This window comes from Actinia tenebrosa, unplaced genomic scaffold, assembly GCF_029948245.1.
Source record: "Actinia tenebrosa isolate PJP-AT-01 unplaced genomic scaffold, QUT_ActTen_1.0 PGA_scaffold7__59_contigs__length_16204524, whole genome shotgun sequence".
NCBI lineage: Eukaryota > Metazoa > Cnidaria > Anthozoa > Actiniaria > Actiniidae > Actinia > Actinia tenebrosa.
The window spans coordinates 15,397,685-15,419,380 of record NW_028292584.1 but is presented as its reverse complement, the minus strand read 5'-3'; the positions used below and the strand labels follow the sequence as shown (position 1 = coordinate 15,419,380).

General features: G+C 39.1%; 2 protein-coding genes and 1 long non-coding RNA gene across 3 annotated transcripts in view; 1 reads left to right on the top strand and 2 right to left on the bottom strand.

Moving 5' to 3' along the window:
• Window positions 1-21,696, bottom strand: part of LOC116297172 (MAM and LDL-receptor class A domain-containing protein 2) — a 129,028-nt gene that overhangs the window by 63,836 nt on the left and 43,496 nt on the right. The window contains exons 41-60 of the mRNA XM_089040313.1: window positions 15,555-15,805; window positions 14,441-14,672; window positions 13,403-13,662; window positions 12,808-12,979; window positions 10,841-10,984; window positions 10,068-10,237; window positions 9,568-9,666; window positions 8,957-9,047; window positions 8,192-8,347; window positions 6,918-7,174; window positions 6,401-6,491; window positions 5,744-5,884; window positions 4,957-5,225; window positions 3,903-4,185; window positions 3,493-3,676; window positions 2,387-2,603; window positions 1,650-1,740; window positions 1,059-1,315; window positions 746-836; window positions 202-363 (exon numbers count right to left, since the gene is read on the bottom strand). Coding sequence (XP_088896439.1) covers window positions 202-363; window positions 746-836; window positions 1,059-1,315; window positions 1,650-1,740; window positions 2,387-2,603; window positions 3,493-3,676; window positions 3,903-4,185; window positions 4,957-5,225; window positions 5,744-5,884; window positions 6,401-6,491; window positions 6,918-7,174; window positions 8,192-8,347; window positions 8,957-9,047; window positions 9,568-9,666; window positions 10,068-10,237; window positions 10,841-10,984; window positions 12,808-12,979; window positions 13,403-13,662; window positions 14,441-14,672; window positions 15,555-15,805 — 3,618 coding nt within the window. The remainder of the gene's footprint in view (window positions 1-201; window positions 364-745; window positions 837-1,058; window positions 1,316-1,649; window positions 1,741-2,386; window positions 2,604-3,492; window positions 3,677-3,902; window positions 4,186-4,956; window positions 5,226-5,743; window positions 5,885-6,400; window positions 6,492-6,917; window positions 7,175-8,191; window positions 8,348-8,956; window positions 9,048-9,567; window positions 9,667-10,067; window positions 10,238-10,840; window positions 10,985-12,807; window positions 12,980-13,402; window positions 13,663-14,440; window positions 14,673-15,554; window positions 15,806-21,696) is intronic.
• Window positions 15,969-20,940, top strand: LOC148905752 (uncharacterized). The gene is made up of 3 exons (XR_016121751.1): window positions 15,969-16,211; window positions 16,639-16,738; window positions 20,823-20,940. It is a non-coding gene; the product is annotated as an uncharacterized LOC148905752 (long non-coding RNA).
• Window positions 16,888-19,983, bottom strand: LOC148905753 (uncharacterized). The gene has a single exon (XM_089040316.1). The coding sequence runs from the start codon at window positions 19,758-19,760 to the stop codon at window positions 17,325-17,327; it is 2,436 nt and encodes an 811-aa protein (XP_088896442.1). The 5' UTR covers window positions 19,761-19,983; the 3' UTR covers window positions 16,888-17,324.

Genomic DNA, 21,696 nt, shown 5'->3' with positions numbered 1-21,696 from the left:
TTTTGTCCTTGTGCATGTGATGTCATAGCCTCCATGTTGGATGACTTGAACAAAAGATTTGGTCTTGGTTTCTATTGCCATACCAACCAACATGACCGGCAAGTTTTTTTTCCTTGTGCATGTGATGTCATAGCCGCCATATTGGATGAAAACCAAAATGGCGACCATCGGCGACCATTTATTTTTGTCATGTTCCCCTACCTGCAGCGGTGCCGGTTGTGTGGTCAGTAGACGGTCCTGTCTGGTAACTTGCTGTCCCTCCACTGCCGAGTGTCCAATCAAAATCATCCAGCCCTACAGATCTGTTTGCGTTAGGAACGTTCATCCATGTGCACAGAGTCTTCTGCTCGAAGTCGCAGCTTCCTACGAAGGTAAGGTTACAATAAAAACATTAAAAGACATGAAATTATACAAATATTTGAGAAAATATCAAGAGAGGCAGAGTATAAGACTATTTTCTCAGCTTGCAAAACCCAATTTCATATATGACATCGAAAATCGAACTCTGTTCGCAATGGAATGAAACCTTTATCCTACCATAAACCCACTTGCATGTGATGTCAATGCAGCCCAATTTGGAAGACAAAACAAAATAATTTCAATCTTATGAGAATTGGAAACCTATTGTTATGTCCTCCAAACTGAGATACATTCCGACGTGCTGCAAGGGTACCTATATACTCTCACTCCAATATGCTAGTCCAATATAACAAGTCTAGTGTATCACTTTATATGAGGCAGTTACCTGGAGGAGGGCAAGGACTGTCATCCATCCATATGTCATCAAAAGCGATGTCACCTAAGTAGCTTGAGCCAACAACCCCTTCAATAACAATCTTGAAATAAAAAAGAAAATGCACTCAAAAAATTCCATTTGTACTAACAGGACACATTGAGCTAACCGCCTTACAACGAGGTGTGTTAAAATTAATATCAAAAATAAAATGAACACTTTAACATTCGTAAGATGACAAAATCTTATTATTTCATTTATTATTATAAGTCTCTACATACTGACATGTTTGAGCTGAAAGACCACCTCGATCAAGAATACTTACATTGAACGGACTTGAACTAGAAACAGTTGCTCGACCATGTTGCCAAGCATTTCCTTGACTGCCAGTCATATTCCACACCCTAGTACCAATTGTAAGTCCTGTCTTGACGTAGATGTTCATCGTGCCAATATGGTTACCATACATGTGGTAGTAAAAGTTAAAACATTTGCCAGATGTTGCGGGGTACTGTGGGCTAAGAAGCCAAGCGATGTCACCTTGTTTGCGAGGGTAAGATGTCTCAATGTACATGTAATATCCTGAAAATATATACAAAAGTTTAAGTCAATAACTCGTTGATCACTAGCCGTTACTAGTTGGGACCGTGTTGGACACAACAAGTGAATAAGAATGACTAGTGGTTACTAGTTGGGACTGTGTTGATGTGTTGAATACAACAAGTGAATAAGAATGACTAGTGGTTACTAGTTGGGACTGTGTTGGTGTGTTGAATACAACAAGTGAATAAGAATGACTAGTGGTTACTAGTTGGGACTGTGTTGAAGTGTTGAATACAACTAGTGAATAAGAATGACTAGTGGTTACTAGTTGGGACTGTGTTGATGTGTTGAACTTAAAGATGATATATTTTACCGTTCTTTGTTCCCGTGGTGTGATCTGTTGATGGGCCAGTGGTGATAGAAGGCGTTCCCCCATTGTCTCTTGTCCAATCAAATTGGTCGCCCTATAGTACAAATAAAACTATAAATAAATGCTCGCGGCCAATAACACTTTTATTGTTGAAAATGCGACTTTCAATAACAGATATGGAGCTCTTCTGCTTTACTACAAAAGGAAATATAAACACGATATCATGCTTTCAACATGTTATGATTTATGAAATGTGTTTTTGTCACTCGGTACAGATCTATATGTAAAGTGTATGCTACATCGAGTGTATAAGCAGATTAAAAAATCTGCCTCAGTTGGGTCCTCGCGGGACTCGAACCACTGACCTCTCGCTTGCTAGACGAGATCTCAACCGCTCGGCCACTGAGGCTTTAAAGAAGAAGGCCGTGTTAGATCTATATATTAAATCAAATCCGCACGTGTTTTTTTACCCAACACGTAACGGGACGAACAATGTTCGGAACCCGTTCGGAATATATAAGGTCAGTGGTTCGAGTCCCGCGAGAACCCAACTGAGGCAGATTTTTTAATCTGCTTATACAATCGATGCAGCATACACTTTACATATGTTATAATTTGTTTATTACACATTTAAGTCCGATAAATGGACAAAATTTCCAGTTTTCAGTTTACCGTTATGGTTTTTATTCACGGCTTCATCACACTGATATCGACACTAAATGTGTAGTAAAGGGCTTTACCTTGACGTTCTTCCATCCACAAGTGTCGCCTTCAAAGTCACAGTGTTTGGGTGTAGGGCAGTTTCCATCAGCAATGTCAAGGTCATCTAGAGCGATATCTCCCTGGAAACTCTTGCCACGGATGCCCTCGAAGATGACGTAGAAAGGAGAGTTGCTGATGAGATCTACTTGACCATAACGCCAGTTGTTACCCTGTGTCCCTGTTCGAGTCCAGATCCTGGTGAAATATAGATAAATTGTAGATAAAGAGTCAAATTGTTTTGTCAAATATATATTAGATTCAAAGCGCTTTGATTATAATTAGTATTCATTTAGAATGCTTTTTGTAATTAACTGTTTCTCACTTTTAACTGGTATACCTTAATTTAAATTCACGCCACCTATATTACTTACACTATATTAATCGTTCCTTTATATTTTTTGTTCCTATATGTGTATATTTTCTTTTCCTTTCGTCCACATAAATATATATTTGTAATATAATTAAGACATAGACCCCCTCGATGAGCGTTACGCTCTTGGGGTTAATATAACGACAAAATATGTTTAAATAAAAAATAAAAAAACAAATCGTTTTGTATTTTGATTTAAAAATTTGTAAATCGCTATTCTGAATTCTGAGTTTAAATATCGTATTGATGTGTTTTTATTTATTCATTTTTTCATTTGATCAGTCATATTATCATTCATCAGCAAAATAATCAATCATTCTCCGTGAATAATTTCATTCATTGAATGGTATATTTATTCATTCATTCATAAAAAACGTGCATTAGTTAAAAACATTCATCAGTGAATCCCTAAGGTCCATGTTCTTGACGAGAATAAGAAGCAGAAACACAAGTTATTCCAGCTATTGATGGTTTTCACGGCGGCCATGTTGGAGGAACTTAAAAGAATTATCAATGAATTCTCTTGTTATATCCTCCAACATGGCCGCCGTGTCTTTTGTTATTTAATTCTCTTGGGAATGGTTGAAAACCATCAATACTTGGATCTTGGAATGACTCATCTCCTATCGCTTTTCGCCTATTGCTTATCGCCTTTGGCGATGGCAACCTTTTTTTTTTTTGAAATGGCTATACATCTGACTCCAGACAACTTACTTAGATTTAGTGGATCCCACTTTTTTATAGACATTCAGAGTGTCCACGTGATCACCATACATGTGATACCAGAACTTCAAGCACTTGCCAGAGCTCCCGGATGTTGCCTGCACAAGACCGCTTTGTAACCAGGCAAAGTCTTTTGCCTTTCGAGGCGATGACGTTTCGATGTACACGTAGTAACCTTGGAAAAAAATTTTCTAATTTTAGTTTTAAACATTCAGTAGCAACAGAGCAAACTTTCATGTGAAGTAATTCTCGTTCACATTGCATGTCTGGCACAACTTTGCTGCGCGCAACACTGCAGGAAATCTCGACTAAACCCTCCCCCCTTGAGTCCTTCGAGCAGTGTTGTTCTCAATCACATAAAGAAAGAAGAGCAATGCGCCAAGATAAGTTGTAAAGCTCACCTCGTTTAGTTCCCAGTGTGTGATCCACTGATGGTCCAGTACTCCAGGAAGCCGTACCACCACGGTCTCTCGTCCAGTCAAATTTATCCCCCTTCAGATTGGTCCAGGAACAGAGCCCTTGCTCAAAGGTACAGTTGTTGATGATAGGGGGAGGGGTGGTGGGCGGTGGTGTAGGGGGGATGGCTAATGATGGCAGGACGTTACAGCGGGTGTTGGTGAAGGTGATGTCATCGATGGCAAGATCTCCACTGACTCCCTTGCCTTTGATACCTTCGAATACAATCTGGAATGGAAGTGTGACAATTATAACGAGGATGCTAAATCAAGGACTGACTAGCGCATGTCACGCAGTCACGCCATCGTCACTAAAAGTACTTGTGATTGAGAGACAATCGAGCCCTCGATAGATGGTAATTTTATGCAGCTATTCAAACGTTTAATGGTAAGCTGTGGAAAGAGAAATCTTCTACAAAGCACTGTCAAGATTTTCTTTTATGGAAACAAATCACTTGAAATCATAATAATAATAACATTTCGTTTCACAACAGACATCTTCACTTCTTAGCCGTAATGTTTTCTTATTTTAGACCAGATGTCATTCATTCCCTAGAGTATCATTTCTCTGTTTCAAAGTTGAGCATGAGAAGACACGTAAATATGGATATAACTCAAACAAAGAATTTTATTCCTAAGAGAATGACACATGGTTTGAAATGGAAAAATATTACGCCCAAGGTAAAGATGTCTATTATGATGACCAAAAATAGACCTCCTCGGCTCTGACGTAATGTTTTCCCATTTCAGGCCACGTGTCATTCCCTAGAGCATCATTTCTTTGCTTAAGGTTTGCGCTCGATTGCACATCAGTAGACGCATGAATATGAATACAACTCAAACAAAGAATATTACTCTCAATGGAATGACACGTGGTCTGAAATGGGACAACATTTCGCTCGAGCTCTCCAGAGCCGAAGAGGTCTGTTTGATCTGCACTTTTTTAGACTCAAGGAGCTACTTAGACTCTCCACTCTTGTTCTACTCTTGTTCTACTTACCGTGTACCACACTTTACTCGTAATAGGTGCCTGACCATTCATCCATTGATCACCAAAGTTACCAGACAATGACCAGATCTTTCGTTCAGCCGCTGATGAGTTCCCTGGTGCAGTCTTGATGTAGACGTTCAGCGTCCCAACAGTAGCGCCGTACATGTGGAACCAGAAGCTGACACAGCGACGAGTAGCTGGAGGGAAGTCTTCGCTGAGTGTGCGAGCTTTTTGTCCAGTTTTGATTGGATACGATACTTCAATATACATGTAGTGGCCTGGAAGACAAATTAGAAATATAATAATAAATAATAATAAATAAATAATAATGATGATGATGATGATAATAATAATAATAATAATGAATAATAACAATGGGATTAACAGTGGATTCCACAGAGTGGCTCTTCTTCCACTGGATTCCAATTGGAATTTAGAAGGGAGGAAGGCCGGACAACCCGGAAAACCCTCAAAGCACAGGAGGCAACCAAAATAAACAAACATAATAAAACGAGAAAAGGGAATGGCAACGGGAATGGAATTACTCTTTACTCGGTCGCACTACCTCCCTTCCATCTTTTTTTTCCTTTTCCTTTCTCAACCCTTGCCTCAAGCCATATTCTCAATCTATGTAATATATCCAATATCCACCAATCTAGACGACATCGACCTTTATCACACGGCAGCCATGTTTATCCTCATGGGAAGAAAAATCTTTGTTTCACCCGCATACATCATTCTCAAGCACTTGAAAACGAGGCTACGAGTGATGGAATCTATTGTTCGAACTACGTACCGCTCTTGGTGCCAAGGGTGTGGTCAACAGATGGACCTGTCTTCCAACTGGGCGTGGCTCCAGATCCTCTCAACCAGTCAAAATTATCTTCCTTCGTCTCTTGTGAGTATGTGCAGACACCGTTTTCAAACGTACAATCCCCTGGTAAAACAAAAATAGAACTGTTGAGTACTACGCATGTGACCTTGTTGTGCCTCGTAGAAACGCATTCAGGACTGAAACCCCAATTTTTATCATCTTATTCAACAGGGACTTAAAATCAACTCAGCAAAAAAACAAAAAAAACAAAAAAAAAAAAAAAAAACCACAACAACAATAACAAAAAAAACAGCATAAAATACCGTATGTGACTAATATCAATAGTCTCCTTCACAGTTCCCTGCGCCATCTTGAAAGGTAGCCATGCCTTTGCATCGAAGCGAGACGAACGATGAGCTTGCAGTGATAGAGACTTGTGAATAATTGTCCAAGGTGTTAAAAAATGTCTCTATCATTGCAAGCTCACCGTTCGTCTTGCTTCGATGCAAAGGCACGGCTACCTTTCAAGATGGCGCAGGGAACCGTGAAGGGGACTATTCAGCTGAGTTGACTGCGTTCCTCGAAAAGGATTATGGGTCAACACAGCTGGATATAAATGTACTTAATGGTCTTACTGACCAGGAAGTGGACAGGAGCCGTCTTTAAGTTTCAGGTCATCAATTGCGATGTCTCCCTTGTAACTGGATCCTACAACACCTTCAAAGACAATCTGAAAAAGATTTCAAAGAATGAGGTAAGAATATAAAGGTATGTTTAAGTCATTGATTCATCAGATTCTCAGTCATCATCAGCATCATGATCACCGCCAACATCATTGTCACTATCATCAGCATCACCATCATCATTACCATTATCATCATCATCATCATTTATCACTATCATCATTATTATCATCATCATGTAACACTATCATCATTATCATCATCATCATTATCACCATCACCACCATCATCACTATTATTACTACCATCATCATCATCATCATTGGCACCACCACCACCATTGTCATCATCATAATCACCATCGGCACCACCACCACCATCGCCATTGTCAACAACATCATCATCATCATCGCCACCACCACTACAATCGCCATTGTCATCACCAATATCATCATCAACATCATTATTAATACCTGATAAGAGGTGGACCTAGAGACAGTAAACTGGCTAATCTTCCACTTGTTACCCATGTTTCCAGTCCGCGTCCACACAGGGTTCCCAAGCTGGTTATTAGTCTTGATGTAGATGTTAAGTGCTCCAATGTTTGAACCATACATATGATACCAGAATTGGAAACAACTGGCTTTTGTTGAAGAGTAAGAAGGGCTAAGAAAGCGTGCCTTGTCGCCTTTCTTTCGAGGCAAAGACGTTTCAATGTACATGTAGAATCCTAAGCAAAAAAGACTAGATTTAAGTCATGTAATTTTTATCTAAAAAGTGAAAAAAAAGTGAAGACAAATGGATTGATAAGTTTAGTTTTGATAATAGATTTAAAATGAATACAAACACTACTAAATTACGATGTTTCAACATCGTCCGATGTCATTATCAAGTAAATTAATATTCAAGTGAGAAGCATTTTAAGGTCAAAACATGCTACAATGATTATATACAAAAGGATTACCAATAAAAGGGTTTTGTTTTGATTGAGTCTGGTTGAATGGACAAATGGACGAATGGGATGGATGGATAGAAGCAATAAATGGGATGGATATGGATAGGATAGATGAAAAGAATGGGATGGATGGACAGAAGTATAAAATGGGATGGATGGATGGATAGAAGTATTAAATGGGATGGATGGATAGAAGCAATAAATGGGATGGATGTGGATAGGATAGATGAAAGGAATGGGATGGATGGATGGATAGAAGTATTAAATTGGATGGATGGATGGATAGAAGTATTAAATGGGATGGATGGATAGAAGCAATAAATGGGATGGATATGGATAGAATAGATGAAAGGAATGGGATGGATGGATGGATGGATAGAAGTATTAAATGGGATGGATGGATGGATAGAAGTATTAAATGGGATGGATGAATAGAAGCAATAAATGGGATGGATATGGATAGGATAGATGAAAGGAATGGGATGGATGAATGGATGGATGGATAGAAGCATTAAATGGGATGGATGGATGGATAGAAGTATTAAATGGGATGGATGGATAGAAGCAATAAATGAGATGGATATGGATAGGATAGATGAAAGGAATGGGATGGATGGATGGATGGATAAATAGAAGTATTTAATGGGATGGATGGATAGAAGCAATAAATGGGATGGATATGGATAGGATAGATGAAAGGAATGGGATGGATGGATGGATAGAAGTATTTAATGGGATGGATGGATAGGATAGATGAAATGGGATGGATGGGATGGAATGGGATGGAAGTACCTTTAGACGTCCCATATGTATGATCACTAGGAGGTCCTGTCTGTACACTGGCTGTGGATCCTGTTGCTCTAGTCCAGTCAAACTGGTCTGATCCATCCTGAGTCCATCCACATGATGTTGAGGGTTGACCAAGAAAGTACTCGAAAGTACACTCCTCTGTAAATCAATCAATCAATCAATCAATCAATCAATCAATCAATCAATCAATCAATCAATCAATCATTATTGAGTACCAAAATTGCAAAATTACATATACTAAACAACAAAAATACAGAAAATTGGTACAAGCCAGCCGTAATAGCAATAGGGTAAACGAGACAATTGGCAAATTATAAGATACGTTAACATAAGTTTTTGGTCAACAAAAGTATATAAAAAAGCAAAACATTATTTAAAGGATTCCTCACCCACTTATACTCTGTTTCTTCACTATTTCCGATTTTTCGTAACGTAACATACAGTCTTCGATAAACCTTCCCGAACTTGCTCAAGTGACCACGAAACGATAGCTTGAAGGCGAGGTGGGGCTTGATGTGTTCATACATTTACTGTATTTTAACAAGTGCAACCTCGACTTGAAGCAATTGTTTCGTGGTCACTTGTGGGAATTTGGGAAAAGTCTATTAACGTCGTCTCAAAGTTAATTTGGATGTAAATAACAGAAAAATACAAAAAAATCACGATAGAATGGGTGTCCTTTCTTTCGTATTTTGTCCTGCAGTCAAGGTAATTTTGAGAAGGTCCATTGTGTATGGGTGAACTTACTTATCGGTGGACAGCGGTCATTCTTGAAAGTGACGTCATCGAGAGCGATGTCTCCTTGGTAACTGGTACCGCGTATTCCCTCAATTATGATCTAAATAAGAATTTGTGTGAGAATAAAATGTCACATTACAAACAGCTGTCGTGTTGTGAATACTAAATGCTCCGCATAGTAAATTGCACCTCGAGTCTTGGAGGTTAGTTGTAACTAGAGTATTTTAGAAGCCAAAACCAGGCTAAACCAACATGTTTTACCTATTGCAGCCGATACATCTCTTTTTGTAGAAATACAGAATACTTTTCTTTACTTTTGCCTTGTATTTCAAAATTGTAATGTTCCATTCATATTGCAGTTTGTATCAATTTCATCAGGGGCAAGGGGGGCAAGGGGGGCAAGGGGGGCAAGGGGGGCTGAAGTTCCTTCAGCAGAAAAAAACCAAAAAAAACCAAAAAAACAAAAAACTGAAGAATTAGATGCTTTTTTATAGTTTTCGGTTGTGTTGACGGAAGAAACTCAGTTAGCCCCCCCTAAACTCAATTAGCCCACCCCCCTAAAATTGTGGCTGGATCCGCCCTTGAATTGTTTCGTAGTGTATACGAATGAATGGCTTTACCGTGTAATCAGCTGAAGGAGAGAACTGCACCAAGCCATTCTTCCATTCATCCCCCTGAGTTCCAGTCTTCTGCCAGATCTTAGTTTGGGTGTTTGAAATCTGTAGAAAAATTCATCGATATTTTATTTGTTTGATATGTCGCACATAAACTATTAACATAGCCAAGATACAACGCGCGCTTTGATTGGTTAATTAGCATACGCGAAGCGTGCATCCAGAAATGGATGGTGCACGCTGATGTGATATAGTAGCGTGTTGTGTGTGTAGTAATAAAGGACTTGGGGATTGGCAGAACACGAGAGAAGTGTTGGGAGAAGCACGACGCTAAGGGACAACAGCACAGCAAGCAATTTTTTATATTTTTCATAAAATACAATTTACAACCGGTTTTTTTTTATAAAAATGACACAACTGAAAGTGATCGCGCATTCTGTGTGCTTTCATATAGCACGTGCTCCCAACCAATCAGAACGCGTTATTTATAAGTCATTTAATAATACCTTATAATAAATGTTGAGTGTATCGACATGTGGTCCATACATATGGTACCAGAAGCTCATGCAGACGAATGACGAGGAAGATACTTTCTGTATGCTCGGGCTGAGTATACGTGCTGTGTCGTTAGGTTTACGAGGGTATGACGTCTCGATGTACAGGTAATAGCCAGCACCTGAAGAGAAAATAGTTTAGTACGAGGTACCTGTTAAGTGCCTACGTTATAAAATAAAACAGCTTTTTCCATGCTTCGTTCAGCCGAGCCGTGGGCGAGTGCTTCTCACACTTCTTGAGTGCTTACGGCGCTTCCTAAGTCTTTTATTACTGAAAGGAGCAAGGAAAAAGCTGTTTTATTTGTTTTGTTATATTGTTTCTAACTTTATTTCGGTATTAAATTTATTTACGCAAAAAGAAAGAAGGTCGCAGGATTTAGCAGAACTTCGCGCACGCTTCACTAATAGTGCACAGTTTTCGTGCAATCAGCGCGCAAGTACTATCCTAACTAACTAGACCCCAGTAATTGACTCCCGTTATTTACCTGTTCCCTTAGTGTGATCTAATTGACTCCCGCTATTTACCTGTTCCCTTAGTGTGGTCTAATTGACTCCCGTTATTTACCTGTTCCCTTAGTGTGGTCTAATTGACTCCCGTTATTTACCTGTTCCCTTAGTGTGGTCTAATTGACTCCCGTTATTTACCTGTTCCCTTAGTGTGGTCTAATTGACTCCCGTTATTTACCTGTTCCCTTAGTGTGGTCTAATTGACTCCCGTTATTTACCTGTTCCCTTAGTGTGGTCATATTTTGGTCCTGTTCCTGCAGAGCCCGTGCTGCCCTGGTGACGCTTCCAGTCAAACTTGTCAGTGGTGTCTTGATTCCATTTGCAAAATCCAAGCTCGAAATTACAGTCATTCCCTGTGTTTCCTGAAAAGATAAATCCCCATCATGTAATAGCGATCAAACAACCCCAGACGCTTTATATTTTTCTCTGTTTATTTTTCCATCAATAAATTTTTTAATGGGGGACACCAAAAACACAGGAGTCTCAATATTTTCGAGGTCGTGGAAATGTTTCCAATATGGCTTCTAAAGACCTCTTTACCTTGGAAGTAACGTTTTCCCATTTCAGATCACGTGTTATTTTCTAGAGTATTACTTATTTGTTTAACGGTTACACATAAGAATAGGCGTAATGTTTTCCTATTCATAAGACAATGTGTCATTCCCTAGAGTATCATTTCCTTGTTTAGCGGTTGCATATGAGAAGACACCTGAATACAGTCCTTTGACTAAACGTTGTCGTTGATCGGATCATCCCTACGCGCCTAGACCGAAAAGGATAACGGGTAAATTAACATGAATAATTAATTGTTCTCTATCAGTAGAAGACAATCGCACAATGGAGAGCAAAACGCACATTTGACTTTGAGTTGACTGCATAATTTTATCTCACTAGTTATGCCTGGTTTACAGCACGAACCTTCGTAGGCGAGCGGGAAGTGTCGAAGGAGACGTTTTTTAATGCCTTCATATTTTCGAAATTGTGAACTGAATCATAACTACTTTGTTTTTCTTTCCCTAAACCCAAAGACATGCATTTGATGGATTGTTTCTCGCCATTATTATCTTTATTCCTAGCGGGAACAATTAATTCAGAATGAATATTTAACCGCTTCAGTGATTTTTACCCATATTCCTTTCGGTCCAGTCGCGTAGGCTTTAGCCGGTCGACGACAACGTTTTTTGAATTGACTGTATACGCAAGGAAAACAAGAGCCGTTTCACATCATATTCCATCAAGGATGTCCCAAATATCGACAACGTGCAGGCGCTAAAAGATTACCTGCTTGAGCGCTGTTCAGATGAGTTATCGCCGGCTACAGATAGTAGCTTCGAAATAGGTTACTTTTGGGATAAGAGCCAAAAATTTAGTATTCCAGTCCAGTACAACTTGCTCAAGACGTGTTTGATAACATATGCGGCAGCTAGTAACTGTGAATTAGATATCCCCATGATCCTTTTCGGTCTAGGCGCGTAGGGAAGAAGCCGATCAAACGACAACGTTTAGTCAAAGGACTGTATAACTCAAACAAAGAATCTTATTCTCAAGAGAATGACACGTGGTCTGTCATGGGAAAACATTACGCCCAAGGTAAACAGGTCTATTTCGCGCCTAAAAAGCCCCACAATGCACTGCAACACTAACTCGACACAGGCTTTACTCTAACAGACTCAACCTCGGAATGGCTAATATGCCTTTTTGCAAAAGATTGACACGAGATTGTTACTGGATGGCAAAAAAATGGACTTCCTTTTTTTAAAGATATTTTGCTGGAATACTAATATCTTATCCAAAACCTTTTCAAAAATACTTTTTTTCCCTTATAAGATACTTCTATTTCAAGATACGAAGCAATTTAAAGTTTGCTTGCCATCCAGCAGAGCCTTCTTCAAGGGACCTTGAGCTGAATTGATTCGTTATCAAAGTGATATATCAGCACGCGACTGTTTGTTGCAAACGGCATATCAAGAAATGAAAGAAAAAAACACATAGAGGTTTTGAACCATCACGTGGCGGCACTCATGCGCATGGCATGAACAATACACTCGTTTTACATAAGAAACGATTCAATTCCCGAGAGCAAAGGGATTTATTGTTCTGCCATCTACTGACCACAGGCAGCCCAAGCTGTATTATGGGCGCAGGCACATGATGGTGCAAAACCTCTATTGGAAGGACTGCATACCTGCTGTTGGTGATACAGTAGAGGTAGTGGGAGGTGGACGTACTGTAGACATTCCTGGTGGAACAGCATCAGATGGTTTGATTGGACATGAACTGGTTACCACGGTAAAGACGATGTCATCTATAGCGATATCTCCAGTATAGCTACTGCCTCGAATACCCTCGAATATTATCTATTAAAATATTATTAAAAAGATTATCTATTCAAACATTATTAAACATATTATTTATTAAACATATTCGTCAAATCACATTACCAAATTTTAAAAATTCACTCATTCCTTCCTTCCTGTCTTCCTGTTTATTCAATTCTTCATCATTCAAAATTCATAGTTACTTCTTTCTTTCTTTCTCCCTCCCTCCTTCCCTTCCTTCCTCCCTCCCTTCGTTCTTTCTTTCCTTCGTTCTTTCTTTCTTTCTTTCCTTCCTTCCTTCCTTCCTTCCTTCCTTCCTTCCTTCCTTCCTTCCTTCCTTCCTTCCTTCCTTCCTTCCTTCCTTCCTTCCTTCCTTCCTTCCTTCCTTCCTTCCTTCCTTCCTTCCTTCCTTCCTTCCTTCCTTCCTTCCTTCCTTCCTTCCTTCCTCAAGGCAAAACAAACCTGATAAGGAGTGTTGCTGGTCACTGGAATCTGTCCTTGGAACCAAGTATTTCCCTTATTTCCCTTGCGCTGCCACATGAGAATCTTCGTCGAGTTCACAGCCATCCATACATTCAAAGTACCAATAGTCGAGCCATACATGTGATGCCAGAAAGACATACATCTACCAGCACTGGTAGTAGGGTCAAACCGCTGACTTACAAAGAATGCATTATCACCTGTTCGTCTTGGCGCTGACGTCTCGATGAACATATACTTGCCTGAGAATGTCATAATCATGATCAGGCATAATAATATTGATAAAAGAAATTGGATGGAAAAGGAATATATTTTTTCGATAAAACCTTTTTCATTAGCGAGATGCCAACATGGCCTCACAAGGGACTTGATTTTGTCAATCAAATTCCCACAAGCCTGAATTAGTAATATTTTGATTGTTTGGTCTCATTTGACGTCATTTCTTGTCTCGTGCAGAATGCTCATGTGCTTAAATACGCATCAGCTTTACAACATGATTCTTTCTGGCTGACAGCACACGGTGGTCAGCATTTGACCATCATTTGGCAGAAAATGAGATATAAAGACTTTTATCAACTAATTAATTAGACCCCAATGGTTATCAGTGTTTGACTACCATCTCTTTGCTTCAGTAGCCAATAGACATCTGGTTGGCACATTGTGGCGGATACTCCAACAGGGACCATTTTATAAACTTGTATCATTAACCAATCACATTGTGACATGTAGTTCAATATTTCTAACCAGCCAATCAGATAACACATCGATATAATAAGAGCGTGAGAAGGTGATAATCTGATTGGCTATCGCTGTAATCAGTTCAATCTCTGTCTAGTTTACTGTTATTTGAATGGTCAGTTTTATTCAAGTGGCCCCGGTTAGTGCGTCCGCACATTAATAACAATAGGTGGGTTTTTTCTTGGCTAACTACCTTTCAACTTCAAATCGCAAATACGCAGACGCAAACAATTTATTGTGTGGAAAACATTAGAATTTTTATAAAATCAAGATGATACTAACCTTGGCCGGTTCCAGTCGTGTGGTCATTTGAAGGACCAGTAAAGAAACTACCAGTTGATCCGCTGCCGCTAATCCAATCAAACTTATCACCGACAAGAGTATTCGACCACGTACAGGAACCATCCTCGAAGGAACAGTCACCTGGGTTTGGACAACTGCCGTCTGTTATCTTGACGTCATCGATGGCGATATCTCCGGTGTAGCTGGAACCCTTGACGCCTTCAAATACGATCTGGAATGAGATAGTACAGTTATAATGGCATTTCCGTTACTCCAGTTTAGGGTTCTTGTCTCTTCCCTTTTTATGTTTTGTTTTTGTTTTTCTTGTGTATTGATGGTTTTCACGTCGGCTATGTTGGAGGAACTTAACAAAAGAATTGTCAATGAATTCTTTTGTTATATCCTCCAACATGGCCGCCGTGTCTTTTGTTATTTAATTCTCTTGGGAATGGCTGAAAACCATCAATTCGTGTTCGTGTTTTATTTTTTATTTATATATTTTTGCTTGTTTGTATTTGTTTTGTTTTCAAGATAAGGTTATGTGTGCACTCAAAAATGCCCACGCGCGCATTTCACGCGCTCCAACCATTACTATTCGGGAAGCATGGGTGGCTTAGCGATGAGAGCGCTCGCCTCTAATCAATTTGACCCGAGTTCAAATCCCGCCAGGCTCGGTGTTGTATGTTAGTAAAGCTGCTTATTGGTTCCCTCCTGTGCTTCTAGGGTTTTTCTCCGGGTACTTTCCTCCCTTCGCAAAAATCAACTCTTACATTCCAATAGTCCTTTTCACAGTTCCCGGCGCCATCTTGAAAGGTAGCCGTGCCCTTGCTTCGTAGCGAGACGAACGGTGAGCTTGCAATGATAGAGACATGTGAATAATTGTCCAAGGTGTTAAAAAGGTCTCTATCATTGCAATTGCAAGCTTACCGTTCGTCTCGCTCCAATGCAAAGGCGCGGCTACCTTTCAAGATGGCGCCGGGAACTACGCCGGGATTATGGAACGAAGGCCATAGGTCTGTCAGCCACTGGCTACACAGAGTTGTACCATATCAGGAAACGAAATGGCCGATTTTCTTAGCTATGCAGTAGGAACAAAACTGGTAAACAGCCATACCTGATAGCCAAATCTGCTCTTAACCGTAACCTGAGCTTTGTTCCACACGTTGCTTTGGTTGCCAGATTTCGACCACACTTTAGTCAAGCCAAAGAACTTGACGTAGACATTCAAAGTGCCGATAGTTTTTCCTTTCATGTGGTAGAAGAACTCAAGACATGACCCCGTTGTGCCTCGATAGAATGGTGTCAGGAGTTGGGCGTTGGAGCCAGTTGGTAGACTACCTGACGTCTCAATATACATGTAGTGTCCTGAAAACGATATAAACATTACAGCAAATATAACTAAAGATTGTCTAACTAAAGTCTGAAACTTTTTGTCTTCGTCGGAATGAGCAAAGTGACTATTGGAAATTAAATTCGTGGTTACAATTAAGGGTTCCAAGGTTTTAGTAGCATCCTGTTCGAGTCAAAACTATGAATGACTCAGGTGTATTAAGGCCTGGTAAATAGTTTCAAAATATCCCCCGCGAAGCTTTTTCCTTTGCTGGCAAATCCAAGATGGCGGATGCTTAGGGATACACGCGGCCGAAGATTCAAAATGAGATTCGAAGCGTTGTTTGCTATGAAAGGTATTTTTCTTTCTTGGTTGTACAAAGCTGAGTTTGTATGTTTGAAGATGGGAACAACAGAAGTTCATGAGATATGATGAATGAAGGTGAGTGATACCAAGTTGTTGTTTTAACTTGACCTTTTAAGGTCAATTAAAATTTTAAAGATTCGAACGCAACGGTAATGAAACCGTATTATCACGAAGTTTGCATTTTTGTTTGACTCTGCTACAAGTCGAATTGAGAAACATTAGAGCCGTTGAAGGTTAAACACAATAAGGCTTATCCAAAGCGATGCAAATCTTATTCACCAAGCTTTGTAAGAATGTTTTTCAAATTTTCCATTGTTTTTTTTTTTGCCCGGGTTTTTTTGCTGCTTGTTTACAAGTTGAACTTATAAATCTTATATGTTTTGCGGATGAAACAGGTCACAATACCGAGTTCTTCTAACCTAGGAATTGTTGTTGCGTTGTATTTTTATCAGTGATTGCCTCCAGAAATTTGCTACAACACTAATTTTGTATTTGCTTCCAGACAATGTAATATTGCTGGGTGTATTTATAAGCTATTTGATAGGCTTATAATACATTAGCTTGTCATCATAATTGGTGGACAAAAGTTGTCGTTTCTCATGGTAAGTTTCGTACATTATCAATTTAATTGATCTTTGTTTTAGTTTGATGTCCCAATCTATAGCTGGATTATTCCCTATATACAACCCATAACATGATGATTCTAACTTTATAAATAAATAATTTATTTAGAAATTTTTTGTGCCCTCAAAAGTATGTAAAAAATTAATAATACATGCTTGATGTATATACAAAATCGTTTAAAAATGTGAAAATAGCAAATCATGTTTCATCTATATACAAAGTTATTTAAAATATTATACACTCGAATGCAAAAATAACAATACATGCTTCATCTATATACAAAGTTATTTAAATATTTATACAATTAAATACAAAAATAGCAGTAATGGATGCTTTCTCTATATACAAAGTTGTTTTCAAACATATTCACTGCAGTAGGTAGTTGTGTTTGTGAATGCTTCTTAACATCTGTATTTAGTCATTGGTGTGAATAGTTCTAACAGCAGCTTCATCTAGAAATACTATCTTATTAATCTCATACAAAAAAATTATTAATTTAATATACATGATGTATACATATAATGGCCCTTTTATATTTCTTGAGACATGTAAACATCATACTACCTATTGGAAGTGTACAGTTATTTTCCATAATTTAAGAAGTTCTGAAGCTGTTTTTAATTGTACTTTCTTTGTTTTGAACTCATCTACTTGTACTACGGGCTCTTCAGCATCGTCAAGGAATGAGCTCAGATGTTTGAAAGCTTTGAGAACTGCAATTTGGATTTTCACAAGGTGAGTTTCATATCTTTCAATGTGAAACCTTGATTTGGAATTATGTCTTAAATTCTCTCTTAGTTTGTCATACTTCAAAACTTCCTCACAGGGGCCTAGCACTGTACATAAGGCTTTTGCTGTCTTGGAGTTGAGTTGTTGATTGTTTGTTTCATCTGAATTCTTTTTCTTTTTGGTTTCTGGTGTACATTCATTGACCTCAGGAAATGAGTATGGCCTTTTACCATGTAGTTTGTTTCCTTCTTCAGCAGTTGTTGGTGTTTTATTTACAGCAGTCAATACATTCTCTGTCCCTCTGGTCTTGTCATCACCCAAGACACTTCCATGCATTTCTTCAGTCATCTCTTGATGTGCAGCCATTTGTTCTTCTTCTGATTCTATGTCACATGTAGTTGTAAAGGCTTCTCCATCCATGTTGTCCTCATCATCAGCCAAGGCATTACCAACATCACTGTCTTCTGTTATTAGCTGAATCATTTGCTCTGTAGAAATGGCATTGTCATCCTCATCATCAGGCACAGTTCCAGAGCAATAGCATGTTTCAGGGACATGCCACTTACCCTTGGCATCTCTCAGCTTTGTTGCTGGAATCTTGACCTTGCTCTCTAGGCATTTGTTCCAGGAAGTGTCTAGATGTTGTTGCTCCTTCTTTATTGTACTTGATCGAAAATGATGAAGCTGTGGTCCCTCTTCTCTGAAGCTTGTTTCATCATGACCATCAAGGAATTCTATTCCACCAACAACTTCTTTCCACCATACTCCTTCTCCTGGCTCCAAATAGTCTGCAATGAGCTTCAGGTGTGCCTCCCAGTCCCCTGCATATTTCATCAGATCAGTTGTGGGCACAAAGGTATTTCCCATCCTTGGAAGAGACTTAGCTAGTTTGCTGATCTCCCTTTCTTCTTTGAGAACATAGTTTAGACCAGGTTTGGATGGATCTTGTTTGACATGAAGAATGGCATTCTTTGGCAGATCTTGTATTCTCCTGCTCCAAGTCTTGGAAGTGATATCTGATATCTTCTCAAAAAATCTTTCAAACATTTCAGCATTAATGGACCTGTGGGATGTTATTCTAAGAAGCTGTGAGGAGTGTGTGATGCAGCTGTGGAAGTACAATCCAAAAAGTTTTCTGTAGCTCAGGGACTTTGGAGGAGTCAGTACTCTTCGGCATTGAATAGCATGCCTCCAACAAAGGTTGTGGAGGCGTAGGATCATCTTGGGGCATCTCTTCTCATCCTGGCTATAATAGATCTCAGCCATTTCACACAAAGTTACAAGTAGAAGTTTAACTTCCCGGTTGGCCAGTGGGTAAAGGGCAATTGTCACATAAAGAAGTGTCTTTCTGTAGTCCACACCTCTAAGTTTCTCTTTACCTAGCTGTACAGAAAGGATTTCCTTAAGCTTGATCAATGTGTCAATGTCTGTTATGTGATGAGGCAGTTCTTGCAAGATGTTTTTGATGTGGTTCATCAAACAATGTAATGGTTCAAAGCACAGCACTTCATACATTTCCAGATTGAGATCTTGAACTGAGGCATTATGGTGTAGCAATGCAGGCAGTCTAGTTGTTCCACCTAGTACTTCTGCTAGCTCTTTCTGTAGCTCATTCTTTTTCCCTTCATCAGACATACCCCTAGCTCTAAGCTCAGCTTTGAGTTCATTGACTTTCAAGTCCTTGAATGGATGCAGTGAATTCTTTCTCCCAGCAGGACCAGCAGTAATCAAATTCTTTTTCTCTTCTAACGTTTTATATTTCCTCTGGAAGGAGTATTCCATATCACAGCTAAAATTAATATCACCATCACAACCTGGACATCCATAGTGGCCCCCATGTTGAGTTCCATCTTCCATTTCTGCTGCTGGATTGTCCCCATTCATGAATCTCATGACATCCTTTATTCCTATTCCAGATTCAGTTGTGATATTGTCTTTCAATTTCTTTAAGTCTTCCTGTCTTGTAGGCACAAACTGCATTTGGTCCTCTACTGTTGATCTACTGGGACCCAGTATATACAGCTGTGGCTCTTCAATTGTGGCTTGGATGTCTATACTTCGGCCTGTCTTAGTAGCAAACTCTTCTGTGCTTAAATGAATTGCATTGTCATACAGTTCTCTTACGCAGAACAGCATATGCCCATGATTTGCCACTGTTGAGTGGTCATGCCATGTTAGCCAATGTCTTTGGCGCTGCAATTTCTTTAAGCGACTTCTCATTTCTTCAGTGTCATCTCCAGTTGTTTCGTTAATTCTTTTCAGCTCACTCATTATTTCTTCTCTGGTTAATTTGTCATATGAACTGTCATCTTTGATTCTGAGTAGATCCTTGTTTCTAACGAGTGCTTCAGATCTAATTTGCTGTAGGGGGATTTTTCTTGCAGAGACATTAGTCTTTTTTTGGATAACTTCACCCTCATTACTAATAGCTAACTTAACTATTTCGGTTTGTACCACTGGGACTCCAACATCATATGTCCCATCCTCAATTAGTTGCTTGATGGATGCCCGGATGTTCTCATTGGTGCGAGGAACTGGAACTGATATCTCACCTCCTGCCTGCTTCTTCAGTGCTCGTCTTACTCGAAATTCTGTAAGCCACATATAAAAGAAATTACTATATTTCAACTCACAGTACATCATATAACTAAGCACACATTATTATTGTTTAAGATAGTAAAAAAAAACCTGCACATGCAATAATAGAAAAACAAAGTTCATATTTGTTTTATCCATTCCCTCATCAACGTTTGAATTTCCCATTCCCTAATAGAACAAACTTATTGTACTGGAGCTTACCGGTATTTAAATATATTTACCACAGGCATCCCAACTACATTGATGACAATTCAAAATCAATGATATATAGATTTTAAATACCTTTTGGACCATCCTTATTTTCAGGCTTATCAAAATTTGCCAGGTTAACACTTTGAGTTTTCTGCAGTAAGGTCTTCAATATTTGACCACCATTTGGAGGAGTGGAGTCTTGCCCTTTGTACCGTATCTTGTACACCCTAGCCTTTTCAGACCAGTTTACTTGTTCATGCGGCCATGAGTTGATGTCTATCAAAAGCTGATCGATATCACCTGTAATGTTTTCTAGTGCAGGAATGTGGGACCTCTCTTTTATTTTAGGGGGTGTTGTACTTGCCCTTTCTTGTGCCTGTTCTGGTGTTTCAAATGACTGTGCTAATCGGCGTTGTTGTCTTGCATTGTAGGATTCCCTTAAATTTAGGTGCACACCAGTGTCATTCTCCATTAAAACCCTGTTTTCAACATCTCTCTTGGTCTGTCGAAGCTTATTCCTTTTTTCTTTTTTCTTTTCCACAGGGGAAAGTTTTCTCTGAAGACCAGCATCTGGGACAAGAACTAGTATTTCCCTTAGTGTCTTTCCAAAGTTTTCTTTACATTTTTCATTGTATGTCGAATAAATTGTTTGTCCAACAGACTTCAGCTGTTTTTTTGTTGCCTTTAACCCTTCAGAAAGCAGTGTATGTTTTTTAGAATCTGTGGCAATACTGGTAAGCGGGCCCCTTTTACCTAGCATGGACATTTTTTTCAAAGGATACGCTGCTTGATACTGTGAGTTATAGAGTTGGCAAGCCTTGCAATATGTTATCGAGTGTGCTTTTCGTGTTTCGCTGGTCATCATCTTTCCCTGATCAGACCAGTTTGTCATCGAAAATTGAGACAAATACAGCTCCTTGTCTTTTTTGTTTCTCCAGTTAGCAATTTGCTCATCTATTTTCCTCGCAACACGGTTAAATTCGTACTGCGTTAGGTTAAATTTTGCATGGCCACTGAAATGTTCACTGTAAAGTTGATACCTTTCATGCAAAACCCTTGCCCCAAACTTTGCCTTTCCCTCATTAAAGGCCTTTTTTATAGAACACAGGCTCTTGGTTTCTCGAATGCACACTCTAGCCCAGGCACATTCTACTTTTACAGACATATTGAACTTAAATATTGTTCAAGTGAATTAATTATCCTTGAAGAAAAGTAAATTGCATAAACCATATAGCTTCTAAAGAAGCTGTATGCAAACTAAACTTAGGTCTTCAACTAAATTAATCCCCCTCAAACAAAAATAAGTTTGAAAAGAATTGATATAGCTTCTACGGAAGCTGTTTAAACACAAGTAATTACTTGTAATAAGGGTATGACTTCAACAGACTGTCTCGTAGGAGATCCCTTTGCCTCGACT